The sequence below is a fragment of the Hippichthys cyanospilos genome, chromosome 19 (genome assembly GCF_059441005.1).
Source record: "Hippichthys cyanospilos isolate Australia breed blue-spotted pipefish chromosome 19, RoL_Hcya_1.0, whole genome shotgun sequence".
Classification (NCBI taxonomy): Eukaryota; Metazoa; Chordata; class Actinopteri; order Syngnathiformes; family Syngnathidae; genus Hippichthys; species Hippichthys cyanospilos.
The window spans coordinates 7,428,326-7,456,126 of NC_142387.1; the positions used below are offsets into that span (position 1 = coordinate 7,428,326).

At 37.8% G+C, this 27,801-nt stretch overlaps 1 protein-coding gene across 1 annotated transcript; it reads left to right on the forward strand.

Annotated features, from left to right (window-relative positions):
- The first annotated feature begins 233 nt into the window (after positions 1 to 233).
- On the forward strand, positions 234 to 26,308 carry mkxa (mohawk homeobox a). The gene is made up of 7 exons (XM_088402118.1): positions 234 to 456; positions 963 to 1,215; positions 3,610 to 3,769; positions 5,627 to 5,780; positions 9,667 to 10,026; positions 22,817 to 22,850; positions 24,794 to 26,308. The coding sequence occupies exons 1-7, from the start codon at positions 234 to 236 to the stop codon at positions 24,993 to 24,995; spliced, it is 1,386 nt and encodes a 461-aa protein (XP_088258244.1). The 3' UTR covers positions 24,996 to 26,308.
- Positions 26,309 to 27,801: the final 1,493 nt, after the last annotated feature.

The window sequence follows — 27,801 nt, forward strand, 5'->3', positions numbered from 1 at the left end:
TCAGAATTGAGACGCAGCTAAGATGCGCATCATAAAATTTTCCCAATTAAAACAAAAATGAAGTATCGGTATTGAATCGTGCAAGGGTAACTAATGCCGTTTGAGTGCAATGCATTCAAACCAGATGAAATGGTCACGGTTAACTTTTTGCAGCGGCACCGCGCCTCGCCCCCGCCCCCTGCCCCTCCCCGCCCGCCGACCCTGCCCATGAACCGGTTTAAGCCATCCACAGTATGTTCGCAGGCTCGGCTTGTGTGCTAGGAAACATGAGCAGGGTGACATATTCTGAGTCCCGGGCTGAGCGGCGCAGGTCGCCGGATAAAGCTGCAGAGGAGCCGGAGCTCCGTGAGTTTGGGCACCAGACCGCCAGAGGGGAACATGTGAGTGGGGAATGGGCCAGAGGTGACAGGATTACGGATCTACACCGCGGACTGACTCAGGAGGAGCACAGGACAGGTAATTGCTAATTCTCCTTAGTGATGCACTCAAAGCGTCTTTTATCGCATGGATGCAGCGGAGGATGACATGGAATGGACAATCGGAGTGGAATTCGGTGAAACTTGGCCATTACGTGAATTAAATACAAATATGCTACCTAAGAAGTGAATTTACAGTATCAGTCCATTTGACTGCTGCGCACGTCAGATGCGCATTTATTTCTGCGTGAAACAAGTGCAATAATGTTCATTTACAAATTATGCAAATACAAAGTGCAGCCGGCAGTGCTGTTTGTGATGCAATGAAAATCTTTTTCTTTTTTCAATTTTAAAACAAGTTGAAAACGTCGAAAGTTTTTAATCTATTCGCCTGACGTGAACTTTACATTCAAAACAGGTTTTAAATGACGCTTAAACGCAACACGACAAATAATCTGCGGGTTTCTATCGCGCATTTATAATAGGCTATTTTGATTTTTGTTTTTCCAAGTTCATCATCGCTAAACATGCGCGTGTCCTTCACAGGAGAGACACTTGCGCACTGTGACGCACCCGAGGGGATATTTTCATTTTTGCGCAACTCGGGGACTATCTGGCCAAAGATGAACGCCATCGTGTTTAACAAGCTAAGCGGCCAAGTGCTGTTTGAGGAGAAAGCCAACGAGGTGGAGATGAGCAGCAGAAATTACTTGGAAGTCATGGACGGACAACATCCGGACCTTCTCTCCAGCAATCAGGCGATTATGGACAACCAGGCCATGAGACACAGACGGAACGGGTAAGTCAATAACCAGTGTCCTTATTTCGCTCACCAATTGCAGATGTTCTGGACGTTATCGTGTGCAAAAATAAATTGAGATCAGATCAGACGTACACTCTCTCGGACCACTCTGATGAGATGACGTTTTCCTCATAACATTGTTTCTTTTTTCAATCACCCTTTGTGAAATATTTATTTTCATTCACGTACCCTCTATAAACAAAAATGCTGCATAGAGATCTCTGAAATCCTTGTCCCATGTAATAAACGTTGCCTCCACATTAGTAGTGATACAAGCATATTATATTCAGCAACTCCAGAAGATAGATTGTGTAAAATCATCAGTTTTAGTTTTGCCTCATCTACCAGAAAAATGTCACTAATTCATATCCGCATACGTATTAAACTGAACAAAACAATGGAATGCAAAATATTACAAAGGAGTCACCATAAAACAATGAAGCATGTACTTGTTTCATGTTCCAATTACTTTGCTATTAATTTGAAAAGAAAAATGTACTGTTCTTCTCAAGCAATAAAAAAAGCATTAAATTATGTTTGCTTAAATTTGACCCTGTTAAAGTCTCCAGAATACCTTGAAAATAGTACCTTTAACTCATTTAATCCCAATGACATATTTTTACTTTGTTATAAGTTTCCAGATATTCAACCCCAAGTCCTTTTTTAATCAAGATTTTTCAAGTGTTTGGCTATAGGAGTGTCTGAAAATAACTGTTATTACTGTTAGTAGAAAAAAATGCTGAAATATTACAGTATTTTAATTAAGTACTAATGTAATCGATTAGTTATTGTATTAAAATAATGAATATGTTATATTTCTGGCTCATCTGCCAGACCATTGTCACTAATGGCATTCATGTAACACGTAACAAAATAAAGGTTTGCAACATTTTGCAAAGGAGACACTACAACACAGTTCAGCAATGAGCTGTTTCATGTTCCAATTACTTTGCTCTTAATTTAATAAGAAAAAGATATTGTTCCTATCAGGCGATGAAAAGTATGTCATTAGATTTACTGGTACCCCAGTGTGTGTCTGTGAATGTCTGTGTGCAATTAATCTTGAATCCAGCGCATCCACGCGGTTAGGCTGTAATTGCAACTTTTTCTGCGTTCTAAGTCTTATTATGATCATATATCTGTGATGCAGTATAACTTATTGATGAAATTCATGTTTATGCTGGTGTCCATGCATTTAATTCCAGTGTAATAACTGGGTCAACCTTATTCAGTAGCTGTCTCCATCTGCTTCCAATAAATATATTTGCCCTTCAACTTTCTGTGTGGTCTAGTCCATCACACAAGGGCCATGTGTTAGTTGTCCAAGTATTTTATTTATTATTTTTTTGTGACAGGCAGCAGGTGTAAGAAAAGATTGTTTATTGTATTTTTTGTTTGTTTTTCTTAATTGAGCAAATAAGAAGGGATAGGGGCGATGACCTTAAATGGAAACCTTCAGTGGCGAAGATATGATTTGCGAGCTTATGTACTTGTCAGGTGTCTCTTTAAAGTGTAACATCCATGAGATGTAAAGTTGAAGTGTGTGCGTGCAGACGTCCTTTTGTTTAAAACCAATGTTCTGAACAGGGAGTAAAATGTACTTAAGGATGTTCATTCCGATCTAGATTACAAGAAAAATATTTGTAGAACACCAACCTCAGGCTGAGGTTAGACTAGAATGTTACATATGCAGTGTGCAAGGGAGATAAAGGAAGGGCCCAGAGTCCTGCACCATACTGACATCTACAGGTTCCTGAAATCTGGAAGTTTTCTGCAGCGCAGGTGCGAGTGAGGCTATTAGAAAAAGACACGTTGTTTGACTGATCATTTCACACAACCTACCGCTCCACTTCGAAGCTGTGAAACATTATTTCCTTCAAAAATAACATCTTTGGACCACTTTTTTTCATCAAGTTGAAGCGTTAACTGCAGTCAGTCTGAGTTTGACATTCGAGATAAATGCCACATGGAAAACTAATCGGTCTTAAAGAGCTATTTGAGCCCTGCAGATGATCAATTTAATGGAAAAGATAATAGACAATTCAAAATGATGGACAATTTAGGTTTACGAGATATATGGCAATTCTGATCTGTTCTTTATTAATTTAACATTGTGTTTATTATTGTGGTTGTAGTCTACAAGTGCTGTGTGCAGCGATACACTAAGAAATTTCAGTTTCATTTAAAAGCTCATGTGCAATTAAATAAACACTTTTCAGTATGATGGAGTGCAGTTGGACTACTGTAAACTATATGCACTAAAATAAATGTGTTGTTGAAATCAACACCTCTCTGATAGACGGTCAATCAAAATGAATGGCTCATTTGGATTACAGTTTTATGGAAACATACAGGACCATAATTGGCTAACCTTTCGTCTGTCCCCATCAGGGGTCGTCCCGGCGGCAGCAAAGTTCGACACAAGCGTCAGGCCCTGCAGGACATGGCGCGACCGCTCAAGCAGTGGCTCTACAAGCACCGAGACAACCCTTACCCCACTAAGACGGAGAAGATTCTGCTGGCTCTGGGTTCACAGATGACCCTGGTCCAGGTGGGTCTGCGGCCTTACACGCGCGCGTCTGTGCCTAATCAGCTTGAGTTCTGAGAACTGACATTCTGTGAGCGGAACATGTTTTCACAACTTGAGATGTTTATTTTATAACAAGCATGCACCCGTGGATATTATTTCTATCTTTGTATAACTGCTGTACTTTTTCTGTTCACACTCCCACCAATGAGCCATTATTTTATATTATTCTTGTACAACAGATCCAGCAGATGGCAGTATTTATTTTTCCCTTTTTAGTTTATAATGACTGTAGAATTATGATTCCAATTTAATACTAATTTGTAGCATGCTAGTTTGGGAAGATCCACTTTCAGTTTGATTTTCTTAGAGTTGCATTTGTTGTATGAGGAGGCTTGAGGGCACATGAAGACACTTCAGGGGGTATGTGAAATTGTAACAAGGTTTTTTAGGTATCGACAAGTCATACTTAATGTTTCTAATAATATGACATGAACACGGCCGTTTTCTTTTCAAATTGAGAGCAAATTGATTGGAACATACATCAAGTTATTTTTAGCTTACTAATTGTGATTCAGTTGCAAAATGTTGATTGAGAGGTGCACTGACATTAGTGACACAATGTTCTTGCAGAAGAGTCAACAATCAAAACACATTTTATTTCATGATCTATCATGTGGAGTTGCTGAATAAAATACGCCAAGAGATACAGCTACAAATGTAGTTAAAATGAGTAAAAAAAAAATTAGACAAAGATTGGACACAAGATGTTTTGCGCTAGTTAGGGGTCTAGGCAAGAACAACAACAGAAATCACTGGGGTACATCATTAAGAAAATGTAGCGAGACACATTCAACACAGAAAATTTTAGTTTGTTAATGTAATATGTAACAAACTTGTAATTTTTTTTTATGTGTTTCTCTTTCTGCAGGCCTGCTAAAAATATTTAGTAACTATTGTTATATTAAATTAAACATGCCTTTGTTGTTTAATAGCATATTATTGTGTGTTTTATGTAAGTGTCAGTAAATGAGAGTCCTGTTGTTTCTCATTTGAAGGAGCTTAGATTTTTTTAGACAAATTTTTGTGAAGGTTCAAAACAAAAATGCCAGTGGGTTCACGTCACATCATCCTACTGACCACTGAGTAGAAAGTACTTGTGGTTTCATCAGCTCTCAGATTAAAAAAAAAAAAAAACATCTGTGGCAGCATATTTATCTTAGCCATGATGCTACGTCTGGTTCTCATTTCTAATGGCCTGATAGAGGTGTTTGTTTTGGTAAAAGTGCTTCAAAGACTGCAAGGGAATACTTCAAATTTAGATTATGGGATCCTTTTAATGCGTATACTGCATAAGTTAGTATCAACGATGAGAGCAAAATTGTGAATGAATTGAAGGCAATCTTTAATAATGGATTTTTTTTAGTACTTTCCACACCCATTCCTCTGTCCATGCCCTTTCATAAGCCACTTGATGTCAAGTGAGCGTGAACAGTTATTCTAGTATAACCTCTAATGGTCTTCTTTCCCAGTAAAAGGAAGAACAGGCTCAAGTGTCTTATTTTTTTTATTGCAACTTGAGGTCAGCTTTGGAACTATGTGTTATTGAAAGAAGGCCAAGTAAATCCAGAATAAAGATAGAGGACATCCATTTAAGTCAACATTTATCAATAATAGATGATTTTTATTGGCGGTCCAGCATGTGGATGGTGTTAGGTGCAGAAAATATGAGAAGAAACTGTCTGGAATTCCTTTGAGTAACTTTGTCAAGTCTGAGCAGACGTTTTTATAAAGTCTTTGTTTCACCGTGAATGCGGATATGTTGAAGAGTCAAAACAGTAACCTTGTATTTCCGGACTCTCTTTTTGATTTCGCTGTCAGGTTTCCAATTGGTTCGCCAATGCCAGGAGGCGGCTGAAGAACACGGTGAGGCAGCCCGACCTGAGCTGGGCGCTCAGGATCAAGCTTTATAACAAGTATGTTCAAGGCAACGCTGAGAGACTGAGCGTCAGCAGCGATGACAGCTGCTCAGATGGTACGATATGCTTCACCGCATCATCTGCACTCATATTGTATGAATATGTCGCTTTGTAAATCACAATGAGACAAAATGAATTTAATTACTGCCAGCCCAGTTAATATGGATGTTTGACGTATATATCCGTCAGTGGCAGTGAATGAGTTAAAATCACCCAATTACAAAAAAAAAAAAGACCTAACCTCATGAACTATCATTAACAGCTGTAAACGTCAAAGATCCATTTTGACTGGGCTGGCAGTGAATGCGCGATGGATTTTTGCGTGTTTTTTGCATGCTTTTTATCGCTTGTCCTCAAATGAGAGCTCATATGACACAGCTATTGCTCTGAGAACATTTTGTCTTTCAAATTTGGTACACAATTGGAAGTTAAACAAGCGTTTGCAGGAGACTTCAGCATTTCGTTTTGTTTAGATCTTGAATTGAATTTTATCAATGTAGTGCTGCCTAACTGTGTGTCTAATACGGCTGCAGCAGTCGAGTATTTTTGGTATTTAGATATACAGTAGTATAGAAAATTTGAATGGAAGATCAATTAATTAGATTTAAAAAAAAATAATATATATATATATATATATATATATATATATATATATATATATATATATATATATATATATATATATATATATATATATATATATATATATATAATACAGCAGCAACACAACAGTAACATGCCTGTTTGCACTAACTAGTGAAGAGTGCCTCCTAGTGCAGAGTAAAATAGCAGTTTAAACACAAAATCAATACTTAAATATCGTCTTCTTCCTTATTTGGTCAAGAATGTTAAAAAAAGGAAAGAAAAAAAAAAGGCCAATAAGCCCCACTGGACTATAAAGCTGCTGGGTTCAAAGAAATATGAGAATAACAGAAAATAGCGTATATATGCTCATGAAAAACAATTATAAACACAGATAACCAAATGGTACATTTCAATTCAATTATGAATGGCCAGCTTTTATTTTGACGATCTACATCAGCTGTGCTTAGCAATACACTACTTTCCCCTCTAGAAACAGTAGATATTAGAGCTACAGGTATAAATATCTCACCATGAATTCACCAACTGGAAATGGGGCCCTCTGCGCCTAGCTAGCTAGCTAATTTAGCGGAGCCTGTGCAACCTTTACACCTTCTCATCAGCTGTTATATGTTAACGTCAGCATAATCAAGTCGTTTTTTTAACGCTTCAATTTGGCGATTGAAGGTGATTTCAGAACAAACTTGCGCTGTTTTTATCGGGCGCTGGAAAAACTTCAAAATAAAAGCGTGACGACTATTTTTTGGCATGTTTAGGTTTATTTTGAAGTTCTCGTGTCATTTCCCGCGATTGGCTCGAATTACTCTGGTCCTTCACATTACCTCTCACCTAGATTCCGTTCTGGTTCTGGACTCTTTTGGACCATATCGCACACTGTATAACATTTCAGTTCAAAGTATCTTTTGAAGGAGTAGAAATAGTGATGCTCTACCAAGTTTGAGTGTCTTGGGTTTCCACTCCCAAATGAATCCAGTCTGTTCATGTAAACGTAAAAAAGATGTGAACCTGCCGCTCTTTACTGTATATCACAACATCTCTTGTCGGTGATAGTAAAATGCATCTCACGCGAGAGTCAAATACAACAGAGGGACTTGTTGTGAGTACAGTACAGTATATAGCAAATACATTATTTTCTGGCAAGAGTGACCTAGCTAAGAGTCGCTGAGGCTAGCGGGCTGTAACACGCTGTTATTAAGACACCCTGCTGAGCCAACCTCTGTCGCCCAGTCTGCAATTGGGAATGACTAACTTTCTTTCAGCTATGTACTTACTGCAAACACACGCTGCTTCTCCAGGCGAGAACTGCCTCTCGCTAAGCCACTAACAGGACAGAAAACATACACGGGGAATAAATACATAAACAAAAAACATACAGCGTATCCTCGCATAGTGAGAGATTGAACAGAGAGGAAGAGCGCTGTGGTGTGAGTAATCTTTAATTAGGTCCTTTGAGAGGCAGAGGCCGAGCGTGCGGCTGCAAAGGAATGCGCGCATGTTGTTTGCATTGTGTCCGCCGCATGCCATTGTACCACCAGTGGCTCGCTTATATCTCCCGGACTCTTCCCCCTGTCACATTATGGTTATGAAGTTTTCCGCAGCCGTATCCCGCATTTGACCCGAAAGGCCCACCATTATTTTTAAAGTCTATGCTTGTGCTCCAGGGACTATTTATATGAGGGAGATGTGACCGACCCCGCTGACCCGTTGACCATTCTTCTCGGTGAACTCCCCCAGCTTGTTTCCTAGCTTACTCTCGCCGAAGATAATGTTTGAAGGTTTATTTAGAGAGGTGCCATGTGATCATAGTGGCGGATCAATCGTGTTTGGATGGTTTTAGAGTAGAAGTGGACTTTTGAGAACGTCCGCTCAGAACGCACGGTGAACACTGAGCGAGTTCCTTCATGAAGTGTAATTAGAATTTGGCTGAGACTTCATCCAACCTGCCCAGTGGAGCTCTTGATTTTCCTCCCGATATCTGATTTTCCAGAACATTGTTTTTTTTTTTATTTTTTTTTTAATCTACTTCCCCTGCTTCTTTCATCAGGGGGCTCGTTTAATTTGATTACCTTAGCAGTGCACAGTGCCACGGCTAGTACTGTAAGCTTTCTACAGACGGAAATAGAGGGGCGATGTGCTCCCATCCATTATGGTTTGCTCTCACATTTCTCAGCTGCTTTATTCTCCTGAGTGGAATGCCAACGGAAATTAAGCATTAGTTCATTTTTATTGAGCTTTTCATCATTTTTCAGCCCTGCGCAACAGTGCGTACACAGACTCTCTTTAAACACTAAAATGACTGGTCATTTAATTTCAAAATAACATATAAGTCACTTTATGGCATCAAAAAGTGTAATTACAAATCATAAAAACAACACATTATGGTAATAATTACTTGTGACTCCCTGAGACAAACGTAATTTTGCACTCATTCAACTGACATCAGAGTGGTATTATTAATCCAACTTCTGTACAGTTCTACAATTGTGACTCAGTCTGTTGTTAACTTATTTGACTTGTTGTTGCTTCACTTCCTACTGTATATGATGAGAATGAATGAATATAAAAATATTATGAGAGATGAGCATTTAAAAGGGTTTGCAGTTACCAGCAAATGAAATGTAATGCTCTGACAGGAACAGTACATTTTTCTTTTCAAATTAGGAGCAAATTAACTGAACAAATGAAATTTAATGCTCTGACAGGGACAATGCATTTTTCTTTTCAAATTAAGAGCGAATTAACTGAACAAATGAAATGTAATGCTCTGACAGGGACAGTACATTTTTCTTTTCAAATTAAGAGCAAATTAACTGAACAAATTAAATTTAATGCTCTGACAGGAACAGTACTTTTTGTTTGTAAATTAAGAGCAAATTAATTGAACACATCCTTTGTATTAGTTTAGACTTCCATTTAAGTGATGCGTAATCTTTTACGAGCTCATCGGAGTACCCTTGGGGATTCGTAAAGGCACTGCAGGGCATGACATTTTAGGACGGCTTCTGCTAAGGTATCATTAAATAATTTAACAAATTTGTAACAAATTTAACAGCCACACATAACTTTTTATGCATACTCAATGTTGGACGTTGATGATAGGATAAGTACATTTCTCTTTTCAAATTAAGAGGAAATTAATTGGAAGATGAAACAACTCTATATATATATATATATATATATATATATATATATATATATATATATATATATATATATATATATATATATATATATATATATATATATATATATATATATATATATATATACACACACACACACACACACACATGTCTCGAAGATGGCTAAGTGCCTTTGCATGATTCTTCAACGTATCAGATGGAGACAACCCTCAGAGGACCCAGAACGGCGCCGTGGAGCTCACCAAGCCCATGTACCAGAGTGTCATTAAAAAGGAAGGTTCGGCCATGATGGGCATGACCATGGGGATGGGAACGGGCCTCCGCTCGGCCACCGAGGCGGCCTCGCTGGCCGACGACTACGTGTCCCCGCCCAAATACAAGAGCAGCCTGCTGCACCGCTATCTCAACGACTCTCTGCGCCACGTCATGGTGGCCAACGCCGTCATGGACGCTCGCAAGAGGAACCACTCTGGCTCCTTCAGCTCCAACGAGTACGACGACGAGCTGCTCTCGCCGACCTCCTCGGAGGCCGAGGCGAACTTTGTTTATCGCGCTGGTAAGGAGCCACGTTTCTTGCATTCCTTCTCCATCTTTCACGCTGTGTCCCGTCCGTCTGCGCGCTTTTGTTTGACTTTTCGCAGCTGCGATGTTATTCCTAAGCCTGTTAATCACACTCGCATCCCATCTCCCTTGTTGTATTTGATACGCCGCTTGTGTCGAGGAATGCGATTTTCATAATGCAGTTAGGAGTCCCAGTAGCACACATGTTCGCGCATGGGAGCGCGCACTCACAGCAGACATGGAATTCCCTCCAACAGGCTCCTCTGACCAAGCTCGAACAAGCCAGACACAACAAGACCGTATGGAACATGCTCTCCTCTAAGACTACTGTTTGGCCTGTTTTTCATTCTCTCCAGTAGTAGGTCCAGTAGCAATAGGAAGCAAACGCTATCACTAAAGGTCAATATATTACCTAAACCATAACTACGTTTTGGATTCTCCATCTCTTACTATGGGCAGTATGGTCAAAGGCTGGTTAGGGTTTGCATGATCTCCCCATGCCATGTGGGTTTTCTTCGAGCGCTACTGTTTCCGACCATATTCCCATAAAAATGCATTATAGGTATATTGCAGACTTCAAATTGCCTTTAAGTGTGTTTGTGAGTGTGAAGCGAACCGGGGATCACAGAATTATCAGGCGGACAAGCTAATCTTTCTGCCACCCAATTAACAAAGCAATAAATGATAAATAAATATTAATAATACAATGTAAAAATACAGAAAAACTGTGTATAGGCGTATATACAGTACATAAAATATGTTATATATTTATAATATATATTGTATATACAGTATATATGTATATATAATATAGTGTTGTTGACGTTTAAAAATTGAAAGACAAATCGTGTAATTAATTTATTTAATAAATCAAATTTTAATCAAACAAAATATATCTGAGAAAAACCCTCAACCAGATCTTTTTTAAATTTAGATATATTGTGTTATTTTGGCAGATTAAAAAGGTTGATATACAACTTTGTTGTTCCCATTAGCTGTGTCTGCAGTTGCAGCTGGGTGCTTTGCATTGATGAGTGTGGCTAAACATAAGATGCTTCTGTGCTTAGCAAGCTCTTGATGAAAATCTATATCACTCTACCTTATCTAAGGTGCCGTAGGGACATTTTTTTCAAGTTAAATTCACGCTTCATCGTACTGAACTGGCTCTCACACCATGTGATGTCATTCACAATAACAGCCAATCAGTGGCCTTTGTTTTCCAACCCCAACAAGTCAAGCACAAGAAGCCTGACATAAAAACGGATCTGATCAGCAAACAGAAACCATAAATTGAGAGATTAAAAAGGTGATTACCGCTGTAAAAAATGCTTTAAACTTCACCGCAATTAATTGATCGCAACAATTAATCTGACACCCCTAATACATACATATACTGTAGTCATATTATCAGAATAATTCTTCACAAGCTACATTTCTCCCCTGTGATTGGCTTTCAACTAGCTTTGTGCAGTCTGTGTTTTGTCAAAATTCAGCTGGCGTAGGTTCCGTTCACAGCGACCCTGAACAGTATAAAAAGTTGTTGGATGGTTGTACTGGAGCTCCGCTGCACAAAAAGTCACAAAAGATTAAAGAAATGTCTCGTGTCACGCTCCATTAAATATCAGGAGAAGAAATATTTAATCTGCCAGTAGTTTTATGAGTATCCTGTAAAGGTTGTTGTAACATTTTTCAACAGAATGGAAAACAATTTGACGACCAAGATAAAGCTTCGAATCGCCCGTTTTGCTATTTTATTGAGGAAAAGAATTAAGTCTGCAGAATGTCATAATCCTTCCATTCATAATCCATCTACGGTTTATTTTTATCGAAGACTAAGTATATTGTGAATATGCGAGAATATAATATTCAACGATACACACTGTTATAGACTTTCCCAATCAAAGTAGGATCCATAATCGTATTGCATTATACTATGTCATTTCCTAAGACAATTTACTCTGTAATTCATCTGAACTGCAAAAGCCACATCTGTGTTGGTTCCTCAAACACTGAGATGTATTTATTTATTTATTTTTTAAATTCGCTCTCTGTAACCAATCGCCATTTTTTTTTTTAACATTGCGGTTAACATGGGCACGTTCTGCAGCAGTGAGCAGATCCTCTGCAGCTTGTTTTGTTCAGAGTTGCTCACATGGACAAATGTGTTTTTTATTATAGGCGCAAGGAGCTGTCTGGTGTGTGTGAGTGTGTTTTGTAGCGAAAGATGGTCAAAAATCCTTTTGGATTGAAAGATAGTAGGAAAGTAGGAATGAAGACGAAGCGTGACTTGATTTTAAATGGTGGGCTCCAATTCAAGGACAATTTCATTTGACTGTCTGGATATTTCGAATAGGGAATAGCAATACTTTATATTAATGTTTATCGTGATATTTTGGTCTTGATCCCTATTGGATAATTTGCTCTGGTCACATATGCTTTATATATGGAAAGTTTGTACAGTATGACAACACAGGCTCGTTTCGACAATACTACAGATTAAAGGTTAAAAAGTGCTGTTGGTTGCCTGGCTAAAATAGTTTTGGTGGCAATGTGTCTTACTGTACATTTTCAGTGAGCAAGCGACACAAAATGAGAGGACAAAAAATTCAGTTTCTTTTGGCGCATTCTTTTGAAGAACTCCCGCCGACGGATCAGTCGTAATTGGTCAAGGCAGAAGTGGCATCCCTGGCAACTGTCACGGCGTTGGCTTAAAAAAAAAAAAAAAAGTCCATTAATGGTTTGTGAACCCGCAGTGTTATCTCTGACTACAGAGGGCAGTCAGACGTGACAGGAGATGGAGGGTGTAGATTTACCCTGATGGAAAACTAAACTTCTGCTGGCTTAAAATGACTCTCACGCACACATACACACCTACCATTCACAAGCTGCACACACACAACGTCCAGTACAAACATACACACACACCTCCAGTCCAAAGCCTTTGGGGAATTTCATTGAAGGCAAGGAACAGTAGAATTCCATCGCACATGCCAGGGGCTCATGCCAAATGACCCTTTAATGGGATATTAAATGGCAGGAATCTGGCTGAATGTTTTTCTTCTCGCTCGGTACTAGATTTCGCCCTGTCCGGTATCGTATAGATCATTTTCACCAAATAAGTCCCTAGATTTTTTGCCAGAGGAGAGAGACTGAGTGATTTCGGTCAGACGCGTTACACAAGGTTGACACAGGCGTATTTGGCTAGAATTTATACTTTATGGACTCGGGTTGATGAATACAGTAGCCAGATGGTAAATGTAGCGCAAGTGACACCATTGATGTGGAAAAGACGTGAATGCCCGAAGCAAGTTAGTCGCCGCCGGTGTGTTTCTCATATATCATGTTGCTTTAATGGTGAAGTGGTGAATGAAGATGTGAATGGCTGAGATTAATATGTATGAAACATTTTTGACATTTTGCTACAGTGGCAGAATGCTAACCACTTAACTCAGATGGAGGTATTGTCATGTATTTTAAGAGGCCGGACATTCAATCCCAGATACTTAAGTATTAAATTGATACTTATTTCATTAAGGACATATATCTCCAAATACTTAAGTATTCAAATTTAAGAAACGTGAAAACACGCCTCTGGCATTGAATGAGTTAATTATGGCATTTAAAAGCCATGCTTACACATTTTTGTCAGTAAAAACGTTAATATTTTGTGTATAATGAACTTTTTAAAAGTTGAAATTACTCCAGACTTTTTATCCTAACACATAAAATAAATCAATAACTAAGTACTGAGATTGAATGTGTGAATTCTTAAAAATGTAAAACTCCATACGTATTTGGGATTGAATTGAGTTAATTTGATATCTGAATTATATTTCATGTTCAATTGATACTTTTAAAAACATTTTTTGCTGTCAACTGAAAATTACATTACTTGTACTGTAAAATGACATTACTTGTACTGTACGGCTCAGGTAATGACCAATCAATTAAGCTCACGAACATCACATGGCTAGCAGGCGGATGATTCAAGAAGTAGTAAAATTTGTGCATGAAAAAATTATTTATCAAATGATTTTAGACAAATATGATCTTTTTCTGCTAATAGTAAACTAATAGTCATATTAATGGATGACCCCTTTAAGCAAGTTTTGCACAAGCTATGAATGTTAAGCTTACATTAAAATTGATTTTGAATTATTCTTTGTTATTTTATATATATATATATATATATATATATATATATATATATATATATATATATATATATATATATATATATATATATATATATATATATATATATATATATGTATATATAAAATACAGTTTTTCTTTCCCACGAGCATACTATCAGAAGACTCGAGTAGTTTGTCCTTGAAGGAGGGGCAGATCCAACAGTGGGAACGTCTGAAAGTTGGCGGAGTCTTGGTATGACCCTCTTTTTAAATGTCATTTCTGCGGCCATGTTGACTGACCAACGCAGACATTGTTTATACGAAAGTCATACCGAGCCCTCCCAACCTGATCATTTTTAAATCATCAACTTGACACGCCCACCATCAGGTCATCGCATTCACAGAACATTGCTGCCTGCTGCCCTCATCTGTGAAGGAAACAATTTCCTATCCGTACCGAGGCGGTCTCTACAATAGGCTGAGATTTTATGAGAGTAGTTTCCCCTGATGAAGCTGAGTTTTTACAATACAATTAATTCCATATACAGCACATACGTATGAAGCCTTCTTATGGATTGCAGGTTGTTGCATATTCAGTAAGCTCTCTCATTTTGAGAGACATTAGGAATTTAAAAAAAAAATCATCGTTCAACAGCAAACCTTAGCAAATTTATCAAGCATAATATTTTGTAATTCACAAGTTACATTAATAGTTGTATTTCAAAATTACACATATTATTTTTGATTAAAGAGCTTTGCAACTGGTGTAGTGAATTATAGAGGTGTGGCTGCCAAAGTGGAATAAACTTTTGTTTTATCTAGGAAAATAGTTTGAACGTATTTTGAAATATGTTCAAACATGATCAAATATATTCAGGCTTTTCAAACATATTTATGTTTTTTGAATAGATATTTTCGTATGTGATCAAACGTACTTGCAAATACTGGGCCGTTCAAATGTACTTGTATGCTAAATGCTAAAATCATAGCATTTTTCCAGTAATGACACAGGGTACTGTATGCTTTTCAACACCCAGTGGCATTATCAGGACAAATCTTATATTTTTGGCATTTAGCCTGCATGTGTGTTCGTTTCAACGTATTTACAAGTATGATCATTTTTTTTAATATATAGCTGGTTGGATGTAGATATTCGAACTTCTTGATCAGAAATTGAGCCCAACCGCAGCATTTTCTGCTGATCATAACTGGGGAAAAAGCTCAGGGTTAGAAAAATTTCATGTTGTTTTATTGCATGTATTTTTTAATTTTTAAGGGATAGAAAATTACATAGATATTGTCAAACGAAGATATAGTCAAAATAAAAAATTAGGTTTGTATTATACGCAACAAGTCAACATAAATAAAAACGGCCTAAGAGCCCGAACAAGTGAATGCTTTAGGCTTCTTGGTTTAACTAGCCATATAAAAGAGGTTGTAAGTTTTTTTAAAGGATAAACAAATACAATTATTAAAAAATTACATTTTGAATACATTTTCCTTTTGTTCTTAAAATATTCCAAAGGTACCGAATCTGGAATCGGTATCTGCAGATCCTTAAAATCAGGTGACTCTGGTGCATAAAATGTAATCTGCAATCCCGAATAAATAATGTTTTTCCAGTATGTATTTTGAACATACTTCTAAATACGATTGTACGTACTTGTACATTAAATGCTAAGAACATATAGTTTGTCCCATAATACTACAGTTCAACACCTGATACCATAATGGGAGCAAATGTTAGATTTTGAGTATATAGCTTAAAAATATGTTCAAATGTATTTGCAAGTACATTCAAATAATATTTCTAATCAAAAATATTAACAGTGGCAACTCCATGCTTCCATGCTTCAATAACTTTACATTTGGATGGTACTCTGATAAATCTGTTCATTACACCGTTCCATAAATTGACCTCTTGGCATTACTATCATTGCGTGATATCATATTTATGCACTTCCTAATTATGAATAAAAATTGAATTATGATGGGCCATTTAGTTCGCCTATATACCTTGAAATAAATCTTTGTGTTATCTGCCCATTTTATGTATCATCTTGAGTAGTTATGGCAGTTATACATTCAGTCCAATTGTAACATAAGTGACAACTCAGACAGCAGCTTAGTTTGCGCCAGACTTTTAACAACCATTCGTGCAAATCGAGACCTCCACTTTGAACAGACACCTCCTTCAAATAAACACTAAGTACCACCAGCAGTGGAGCACGTAAACACTCCTGGCCACTTTTTGAGGAAAGCCAGTGATGCTCAAAGCAACTCATTTGTACCTGCTTTGGTGTCAAAGCAGTGGTAAAAGTTTCATCGTTTCATCACCAGTAGACCAAGCAGCCATCTTGTCGTGAAGTCATTGCGGTCGGACTCTTGTTTACTTTTGAATCTTGTGCGTTGATTATTTTTGTACGGCTCGTGTTGTCAGGCTACATGACATAAACCCTGATCTTCTTCATCATGGTAATGATAGTCTGTTGTTTGTCCGTGGTGTCCGTGCGGCAGTCTGGATTGCCGCACACAAAAAGAGGACACTCGCTTTGACAATATATTTACTTCTCTTGTCTTCTCCTTCTGGCGGATTTTACTGGAGCCCTGATTACACTCTGTTTACCGCCGCACGTAAACACAGCGACAACTTGGCGGCGTTTGAACATCGGAAACAAGCCTGTTTCTTCATCTTGCTCGGGGTTGATCCTGACTCCTGTTGCTAAAGACTCCTGACATTGTGACATCTGCCAGAAACACAGCAACAAAGCAGTAAAATGTGCAAGCCTGCCGAGTTGTCAGCTCATTTGCGCGATGTTTAATATCTTTGGCTAAATGAGTGCAAGTGACTGATTCACATTGGCAGCATACGTAAGTGTGCGTTGGACAGAAATGGCTACAAGGACGAGTAACAAGGCAGAGTTGGCAGTTTGCAGGCGACAGGCCGCTTTTGACATTGTTAAACATACAGATCATTAACGAACGGCGAAATCGAGCGAGCGGTACCTGGATGTCGCGGTTCTTAATCAAGACAGTGGCTTGGTTTCAAATCAGAAAGCGAATCAGGAGATGTCGTTATCTAGCGCAGCGTTCTTTGCCTTCCTCTTTGATTTGCGTTCAAAACCTGAATCCAAACGGTCACATCTGCGCATCCAGCAATTTGAAAGAGACTTCGGTAAAAGTTGCGTCATCGCAAAGGCGGTAAAACCGGTTAATATGTTTTCCATCCAACGGCCTATGATGACAGTAACCCCTGACTCATATGTCGGCTGCCGAAGGCATCCAGGGAACTTTATAATTACACAGTGATCTGTTCGAGTCTTGACCTACAGTTGCAGGTTAGTGTCTAACTGGATGCCGAAGAGATGTTTCAGTGGAAATCTGTTCACCTCGTTTCCTCTCTCCGGTATGGGATTCTGCGTATTTTCAACTTCGTGTCTTTCTATCGTCACAAGAAGAATCTTGTTTTTGAGATTTTGACTTAAAGCATAGGTGTCAAACTCCGGTCCTTGAGGGCCAGTATCCTGCGTGTTTTCCAAGATTCTCTCCCCAACACGCCTGGTTAAAATGTTCTGCAGGAGCTTGAAGATGATCCTTATCACTTCATTCAGATGTGTTTGAGAGAGAAGCAATATGCGGGATGCTTTGAGGACTTCATTGGCTTCATTGTGCTTTAAATATAAGAATACCTTACCTTATTTTAGTGAGCCTTTCTTTAGAATGCATTTGATTAGGGTTGAATTTGTGATTCATTTAACTAGTCAAGTCTCTCACCGGGGTGTGTGGGATGTGTCCAAACACAAGAATATAGTCTGGTTGGTGAGCAACACGGCTGTACGTGCATCTGGCTGTTGTTCAATGCCTTGCTCAAGGGTCACATCACAATATCTTGGATGTATATTGATCGCTATGTTCATTTCTAGGAATTATTTGTGAAATGATGTTTGAAAGGAGGAACGTCATTACAGGGGAAACTTCACTGGGATGCCCTAGCAAGCTAGTTGGCTAAAAACAGATTAGTTATGCTACGCATACTTCATACGCTGAGAATTTGGGAGGTTGTTTTTGTCGAAAATCTCAAATTGACATCAATTTTCAAAAGAAGTATTTTTGTCCTGGAAGGAAACAACAGGCAACATGAACTGTACGTTGATGCATTGAGGTGGTTTTTTTTTTAATACAAAAGTGTACTCTATTACTATAAACTTTATCTTAAAATAGATTAGTCATAGACAATGATCATCTTTCGAATAGACCCCCATGTAGCTAGCTCATTAATTCAAACTTCACAAGTGAGATATTTCTTAAAATGTGACGCATAAATAATCAGTTATAGTCTCTCTTTCTTCAGGGCATCCAATTTTTTTTTAAACGAAAAAAAAAAGCAAACAAGTCAAAAAGGTTCTTGATCTGATACAAAATAAGTGACTGATCGAGTTGTTGGTAGAGGTGAAGAAAATTATGACACGTACTCATTACTACCACTCCACCTAAAAATATTTCTGTTTGTTCCTGTTAATATTTAAATGAATACTAGACTAACAGGAAACAGAAGGAACCAATTTACTGTATTGGTGTTTTTGCAAATTAAAGGACTTGGTAAAGCCATGACATTTTTATGATTTGTACCACAGTTTGTATTATAATTATAAGTTTGTTATGAAACGACCATTTGCTGTCTCATGTACATCTATTCAACACATCAAATATTATTTGTTTGAATATTTGATGATATTCTTTCTTTTGTCTTCAACTTTCCTGAAGCTCTATCTGTAGTTGTCGTGGGAAAAGTATCTCTACGTTTTAGGCGACATGCAATTCTTAAAGAATTGACACTTAAGGAGGATGAGCTCACCACCTTGCCAAAGGCTTGCCATCCATTGTAAATATAAAAGTGTGCGTTTAATTGTGGTCGTAATGCAGACCTTCCCTTGGTTTACACAGCAGCACCGGACTTGTTTATTGTTGTATGTTGCTAACAACAGCACCACATGGGAATGATGATTGTGTACAGGCGAACAGGTGTAACCTCATCCTCTCTTTAATTTGTCCGCCTTGGTTTATTTTCCCCTCGTTTTCTCGAGGTTTTATGTTTTTTCTCTCTCGATTTTGCCCTCTTGATGCCCTCCCACCATCACCCCGCAGGGATGTTAAGTGAGCTAGTATTTTTGGACTTCCATCCCCATGCCAGAAACCATCAGACTTCTTAGTTTTCCCCTTCGGTGTTGCGTGAAACCCCACTGTCAGTGGAGCCCAAAGGCAACAACAAAGTCTACCCCTGTTTTCAGCAGCAGTAGGGAAGCAAGAAAAAAATAATAGTTGTTAGTCATTTAGTGGACATTTGTATGGTCTTTGGCAAAGCGGTTGCTTTAAAATATCTGACTTTTAGATGTTTTAGGCATGTAACTTTGGAAACAGAGTTTATTCACGGGGGAACATTGGTATCAGATCCAATGGTTGTGGAATAGTTGAAGTGAAGACAGGTGACCCACTCCAGCAGAGGAATAAGTAGATCAATCACTGTAGCATTTGGCGAATTGGTTAGTTAGCATTGCTACCCCAGGCTTATTGCCATGCTCTATATTGACAAATGTTTTTTGGGCCAAGGAATAGGCCCATAACATTTATATGGATATCCAGATGAGTGTGTGTTTAAAAAAAAAAAAAATCCCTCCAAATGTTAGATTTTGACTTCTTTAATAAAGGAGTGACTTTGAGCTAGGCTTTTCTAGCGCTGTCGGCTTTCCACTTGCAAAGATTAGACTTTCTTCCATTTCTGATCGATAAAGCGCCAGGGTACTTAATTTTTTAAAAGGGAACATACAGTCCCCTTTAGTTAACGTTACTATAGCGAGCATTAAAGGTACTGGCAGTTCAAGCAGAATTGAACACTGATAATTTCAGGAAACTGTCACTCGCAAAATGAAGGTCAGACACACAAACTGATATATGCTTCTGATTACGTTGTTACTGAGCGTTTACAAATTAGTTAGTTAGTTAGCTAACTGGTTATGGCTACAGTATAGCCTACACATTATTTTCTTCTACTCATCGACATTGTTTGTTGAATTTCAAAACCCTGTTCATAAAACTGAAATTTGGCACATCGCTGTCCCACATTAGGAATGCACCACCTTGGTCTGATGTCATTTCCCATGATTCTTTGACACAGGAGAAGTTTTAGTTCCTGTATGACATGACTGTGAAAGTAAGCAGTTTACTTTTTCAGTGGTTTATTGTGTGGACTGCGATGAGATTTGCGTGACTGACATACACACAGCTCAAGATTGCTGGATTAAAAAAAGAACTAAAAGTGACAATCTGTCAGGACTCGGGAGAATCGGGATTGTCCAGGTTAAAACTAGTATAGCCATCCTATTTGGTTACTTAGCTAGATAGCTATCTACCTTGCTAGTAGGTGTTTGGACTTGGACTAAAACACTCTGTTGTATGGTTCCTGATTCACTGTCCACAAACAAATACTCCTAATACTCCTTTCCCTTCTGTTAATACCGGTTATTTGGCTTTTGGAAATTTCCTACGGAATTAGCAAACCTGCTATATCACTTCGTATTGTGTGTACAACAAGCTATTCCGCATAAATTGGCTATCCCGAATAATAAAATCGTCTTGGCCTGTCATGCTTGATGTTCTGAATGAATCGTGCGGATCAAGTGGTTGCCTCACACACACTGAAAACACTTTAAAAAGTGGATGGAAAGACACACACCCGGTCACCGTCTGCCCACACAAATACACACTTTGGCCCCACATGTTGCATGTCTTTCATGTCACTGAAGTCGACCTACTCGCTACTGTTGTCGCTGCCAACGACGAGCCAAACACTGAGCTAATATATCATGGGGGAATATAAACATCATATGAACATTGGCCCTATAATTACACCACTGTGATGATGGGGAATGTTGCCAATCCACAGTCTAGCTGAGAGAACAGATGGAAATGGAATGAACAGGATGTATTCACTCTCTTCAAATATCAGCCATGTTGTTACTCAAACTATTTACCTTCCAATAACAATATTGAAAAAAAACAGAAGCGCTTAGATGCATTAAAATGTTCGTGAAATTATTTGGGAATTGTAGAAGTGCTGATTCTCAAACGCCAAATGTTGACAGGAAGCCTCACATTTATTTTGGCAGGAAGCTACAGAAATGATCCGTGTCCAATACCTGGATCCTGGGGATGTTAAGACACTTCCTTGCAGAGGTGAACAAGTAGAGCATGGAGACCTGAACAATGTCAATGAAAGAAAATGCCTCTGTGATAAAGCCAAATAAAGACTGAGTACTGATAGGACATCAGGGATAATCCGAGGGATTTAATTGGAATGCTTTGGGGGACTTTCATATTGTGGTTTCTACACTCTCGCAGACGTTCCTCCCAGCTTTTGTCAGCCAAGGATCAAGAACTATACTGTGTGAAGTTGTTTTTCTCTCTATGGAATATAAAATGGAAAGGAAATGTTCTAATCAGGCACACGTTCACCGCAGTTCTGGCAAAGCAGTGTGTTGATTGGGTGTTAGAGTGCAATATGGGAGCACAAAGTACTTAGAACACTCAACTTTGCAATGCAAAAACAGAACAAACGTTTCTCTTCAAGATAGATGTATGGCAAGGCTTCACATTTTTCTCTCTTGCTCCATCTTGACTCAATTTGAAAAAGAGACTATTTTTGTATCATCCAATACGGTAATTCCCATGTGTAGTGTGCACCGTGTGTTATGCACACCTTACATTGTCCAAGTCAGATTTTAAAGACTTTTATCTCAACTTGCCTCTGATATCCTGTGTTTGGTTGTATGGTACCTCAAACGTAAGCGGTGTTTGGTCAACATTCCCAATGTTGGAAATTGCATTTCTGCATACAGATACTTTCATACAGCCGTAACATCAATTTGGCTTTCTAATCTTTGTCCGAGTATTTTTCATGTGTCCACTTTGCTGATTTCCTGTGCGCCAATTTTTCTCCTTTTAGAATCTTTTTGTCTGTAAATCCTCTATACCTGGTCAAGACTGAGCTTCTTAAAGGCTCCGAGAGCCTTAGCTGTGTGTTTGGGTAGCTTTAAGAAAGCCGCTGGCGAGAATAACCAGATGCTCAGCCCTCTCTTCTTCAAAACTCCAAAACTGTGTCATCATGCCCCTTGCAAGCAAAACACAGTTTGAGTCTCTAACTCATCACTCAACACACACTGACACGCACTTGGTCTTCTTCTATTGAAGTAAACACACAGGGTGCCCTAAGGAGAATGTCGGTAGGATTGTCTAATGACGACGTTATTGCTTGCTAATGATTTACATGTGAGATAATGATTGCTTCCTTTTTCGGGGAGAAGAAAAAAAAAACGCTCACTGACTCACGTTGCGTTCTTTCGTTTCCACTCAAGTCTTTCACGCTCAGTCGTTTTCTAAATGATTTCCTCACAATTACATTGGCGGGGGCCGAATTGTTTTTGAACTAAATATTACAGAATGGAGCCTATGAGTCACGAGTCTCGATCTTATTAACTACTTTCTTTCCTGATGGCTTTTGCGGAAATTTCCTTATCCAGAAAACACCGAATGATGCATACAGCCCAACTCATTACCATTGGCTTTGAATCTAACTCAATGTATTTTTTCTTTCAGAAACCACAGAGCATGGATCAAGTAAATATGACAAGTGAGTTCACCATCCTTTGATTGACATATTCCTATTGTGGAATGTTAGCTGTGTAAAAAGTTGCTAAATCTATGTTTTATAATGACTGACATATTTGATGTGAGATCCCTTGTGCGAGATCTCATTGTGAGGAGGCAAATATTGAAAAAAATATTGCATAAATTCAATTTTTTTCCCCCCCAAATTAGACATTTTCCAATGAAAAACTCTCTATTTATTCTCAATTGGGCAAAATTTGCCAATTAGTTATTTATCATTCATATCAATGACACATTCAACCTTAAACATTTACATCATTTTGGTTTGACTTTCAACATAAGGCTTGTAAGGAATGACATATTCAATGTAGCTCTTATAGTCAATATGATGGTGTCAATGCTGAAGGCAAATTATATTTTATTCCTTCCCCTTTTTTGACATGTTGTCATTGTACATTTTAGAGCAATTCTAATCATTCCAACTTCAACATGTTCCAAAAGTTCAAAACTTTCCAAACAAAGAAATACTCTGTTCATTCTCAATGAGGCCAAAACTTCTCATCATTCATTTCAATTTGCACACTCAACATGTCACATTTACATCGTTGCAATTTAAATTTCAGAATACTCAACTCAATCACCTTTGGAATGCTTTTCAACGTACCAAAATTTTGCATAAAGCAAAGCGCCAAAATTTTCACCCAAAGACACCCATTTTAGGAGATATTCGACATTCTTCCCTCCTTCCTCGACATTGTTTGATCAATTCAAACTACAGTATTCCAGTTTCAACATATCCCAACATTCAAAACCATTTAATCTATTATTCAAGATTCACCAAATCTCCAACGTCAAGTAAACTCCCAGATTAACTCTTTCAGTGCCACGGACGACAATTCCCATCTTTGAAAATACTTAAGTCGTGTGCCAATGATGAGAATTCTCATCAAATGCAATTTTTCACTATTAACTGTTATTTTTGCATGACAACAACCAACACATTTACAATAACTGGATAGATATTTTCAACATAACACCAACAGAGTACTGCAGAGTTAAATATCAGTTCAAACCCTAATTCAATACTGTCTCGCTTTGTTTAATTGATTGATTATTTTAGAGACTTTATAAATACACTGCATATCCCGGTAATTCATATTTACAATCATACATGTATAGAAAATCATATATATATATCAAATTTCCAAGTCACATACTTAATATTATATAAGATCTTATTCAATTTATATATTATTTTTATATTCCCACTATTTTTAAGACTCTTCTTGAGCATAGTCATTGAGTCACATCTTTTCAGTTCTTTTTCATAGTCCTTTTGATTGACACCTTGATGAGATACACACATTTTGCTATTCCGGTTGGATTGTCTACTAGTGGATAGCAAAAACAAAAACCTCCAGAGAAGCTGCACTGGACTATACGCATCAAATCATGGAAAAAAAGTAGCGACATATAGTTCAAAAAAGAAAACAGATTATCATTATTATTAGTCATTATTAAGAACAGAATAAGCTTGAAACATTTTTCTTTTCTTCTTATTCATATGGTACCATACGTGTTTGCAAAGACCTAGCACACAATATTGTGACGGCCTTGAAAGATGAGTGAAAATACTTATTGCCTTTTAGAACTGAAAGACTTTAAAAAAATGACATATTGACGTCCAGTTTTCATATATATTTGACAAATTAATTCAAATCCAATCAAGCGTATTCAAGATGAAATAATTCCACATCATGCTACCTTAATGTTTTGTTTTTTTTATTCAGCCTTTGCACGCCAATTTTTCCATGTTCCTTATTTTGTGTCTTTTGTGGAAATGATTCACCTAGAGATAAAAAGCCGCGCTGGAAAAAAAAAAAAGGATGTCGCGCACGTAGACCACATCTTAATCTCTGCTTATTGTTTTTATTTCCCTCACGGTCCGCATTTGCGTGTCATCAGCGGTGGCGTCAGAGCCGAACACAAGGAGAAGGTGAAGGGCAAAGACGAGACGTACTGGAAGGAGATCAACGCCGCCATGGCCTTGACCAACTTGGCGCAGGGGAAGGACAGTGTCCCCGGGACCACCAGCTGCATCATCCAAAAGTCTTCCCATATAGCAGAGATCAAGACTGTTAAAGTGCCACTAGTGCGCAATTATTAGCTCCAAGATGAGCTTCCTCGCTATGCAATTATTCCTGTTTGGGCAAACCGTTCATATGAGGACAATTTTGAAAGAAACATTTTGTTATTAAAAGTGTCTTCTGTAGGACGTTTTACGCTGTGCTGATAAAAATGCTCAGCAAGTTGTACTGCAGTATTTTCTATAAGACTTTTTTTTTTTGTAATATTAACTTATTTTTTTTGATGACTCCTACCCCCACTTGTTTTTATCCTTAATGTGTATTTTGCCAAAGTGACTTTTGCTCTTGTAAATGCAAAGTACGGATACTAGTAGTGCCTCTTTGGAATTTGCGAAGGATTATTTGACCAATGTTTAGAGTCGCTGTCGTGATACAGGAAGTGGAAGTGTGTGCCTTGAAAGACCAAATGAGGTCATCAATCATGATATACGCACGTCCAGACAGGCCGACGTATCGTGCATTAACACTTTGTTACAAAATAACCCCAAGTAATTCCTTGAAGGTGTCCTGTGTATTTTGACTGGAGTCCTCCATTTGACTGTAAACTGAAACATGTTTTGTCGGTGCTAGCAGCCCAACAACGACACTTAGGTACGCAGATACGCAGCGCTAACGTGAGCGACGCAGCGATAAGGAACTAATGGGGGCATCTTATCCTTGGATTGTGTTTTATTAGTGACGACGCTCCCTCTTATCGGAACATAACATGCGAAAGATGGACCCAAATCAAGTCACGCTCACACGTGCGGTGACACAAATATACGCACGCTGCAAACTTGACCCCTGACCTACAAAGGGATGTTTTATTTTGTCATTATCAGTGTTTGGAATGGACGGCATTGGGATTTTTTTTTTTATGTACTCGCATAAACTCACATGAGGGACGAAAAATATGAAATAAAAAACAGTTCCTCTTCACTCAGCGTCATCCTCAGCTGTTTAGCATTACATTCAAATTGCTGTTTACAAGAAGCCGGAGGACAAGCTTAAACATTTGACTTTTTACCCCTTGTCTTTCTTTTTTGTTTGTCTTAAGAACGTGCGTTGCAGTAGTATCTCAGTTTAAATATTTTGTTATTGCCAAACTGTACATGTGTGGTTGTTGCAGTATGTTTTTGATCAGGCTTCTGTACTTGGTTTTAAGTAAAGCCGGCCACATTAAGGGCTTCTTTGACATTAGATGAAAAGAAACTGGTTTAGATAAAGTACCAAAATGTTTGCAAATTCAAATTTCACAAACTGGAGAAGCGGAAGCTCACTTTTTTTTTTTTTTTTTAATATATCATCAAGGTACTGCGTGTGTGTGCCACCATTAGGAGTATTTAGGCCTCAATGAAAAAACAACTACATAAATATATATATATATATATATATATATATATATATATATATATATATATATATATATATATATATATATATATATATATTAGGATTGCAATCAAACTTGGACACAAACACAAAAGATGAGCATTTATGTAGTTTTAATTAAAAAAAAAAAGTACTTTGTAGGGCCCAGTTCAAACACTTTATTAGTTGTACATGTCTGTCGTACCTTCTCAGGGCGAAAACCGTGCTCAGTATTCTTATGTGAGGAAACTACCTAAAGAAATGAAATGCCTATAACAATAACAATGAGTCAGATTTGGTCATTTTTACAACAGTTGCATTTTAATGGGAAAGCAATATAGTTAAGAATCTAAGAAAGCTATTACAACAGCTTTTGAAATAGCTAAATAAGTTAAGCCAAATTTATATTTGTTTTTTATTTGGTGGTGAAGATCTGCGCAGAAAATAATTTGTTGAAATATGTAATTAATGAAGGAAATTATGACCAAAAAAAAAAGACCAGTTAAAAAAATAAAATTACCTGACAGCAATAATGCATTGTTCATTTTCAAAATAAATGTCAAAATAAACATTCCTTTTTTAAATTGTGCAGTTTTGTTTTATTTGATTTTGACAAGCCAGACTGTGATTATGGTCGAGGATTTAGGAGTGGGAGTGATGCTGCACAAAGTAACTTTTTGACCTTTCTCTATGAATGTGCAAACAGTTCATTAAAAAGATGCACTTAGACATGTACTGTCATGTAATCGGAAGCTTTTATTTGGAACATGCCTTTTAACATGAAGTCACAGACATGAACCCTACAAATCTCCATCTTGGCGTGCTTATGGATGTATCATGAAATGGATCACACAAGCTCGCCCCAAGGCACTATTTACACAGTGGGGGCCGCATGTGTGTGTGTGTGTTTTTTTTTCTACATCTGACCCAGACAGGGTAGCTGCAGGGTAGCAGTTTGTGCTGCTCCTTGTGTTTCTAATCGCAACCCTCACACCTCACTCGTTACCCACTCTCTGGGTGGAGATTGTACAAGGGGGGAGTCCTCTTTATTTTGTCTTTTTTTTTTAATTCTACCCCAGTCCATCCACAAAAGAGACACAAACAGAGGGTTTCTACTGCTCATATGCTGGTGCTGTACACGCCTTTCCCTTGGTTACATCCAGTAAGAAATGAAAGGTATCAACAGTATATAAAGCCTATAAATTATTGTTTCTGATTTTGTATAAAACAAGAAATTTGTGATTTTTTTTTTTTTAACTGTTAAATTATATGGATTATTTTCTCTTTTTGTCTGTTGAATAAGAGACTGGATTTTCTATCCAATGACCAAATGCATATCTCATTGTAAGGTTTTATTTCTAGTAATTTTTTTTTATTATTGTAAATGGTTTTTATCGGGTCAGCATTGAATAAACCTCAGAATAAAAAATGTTTTTGTTACTGGTAAGAAAATTGGTCTCATTGAATTTTGGATGA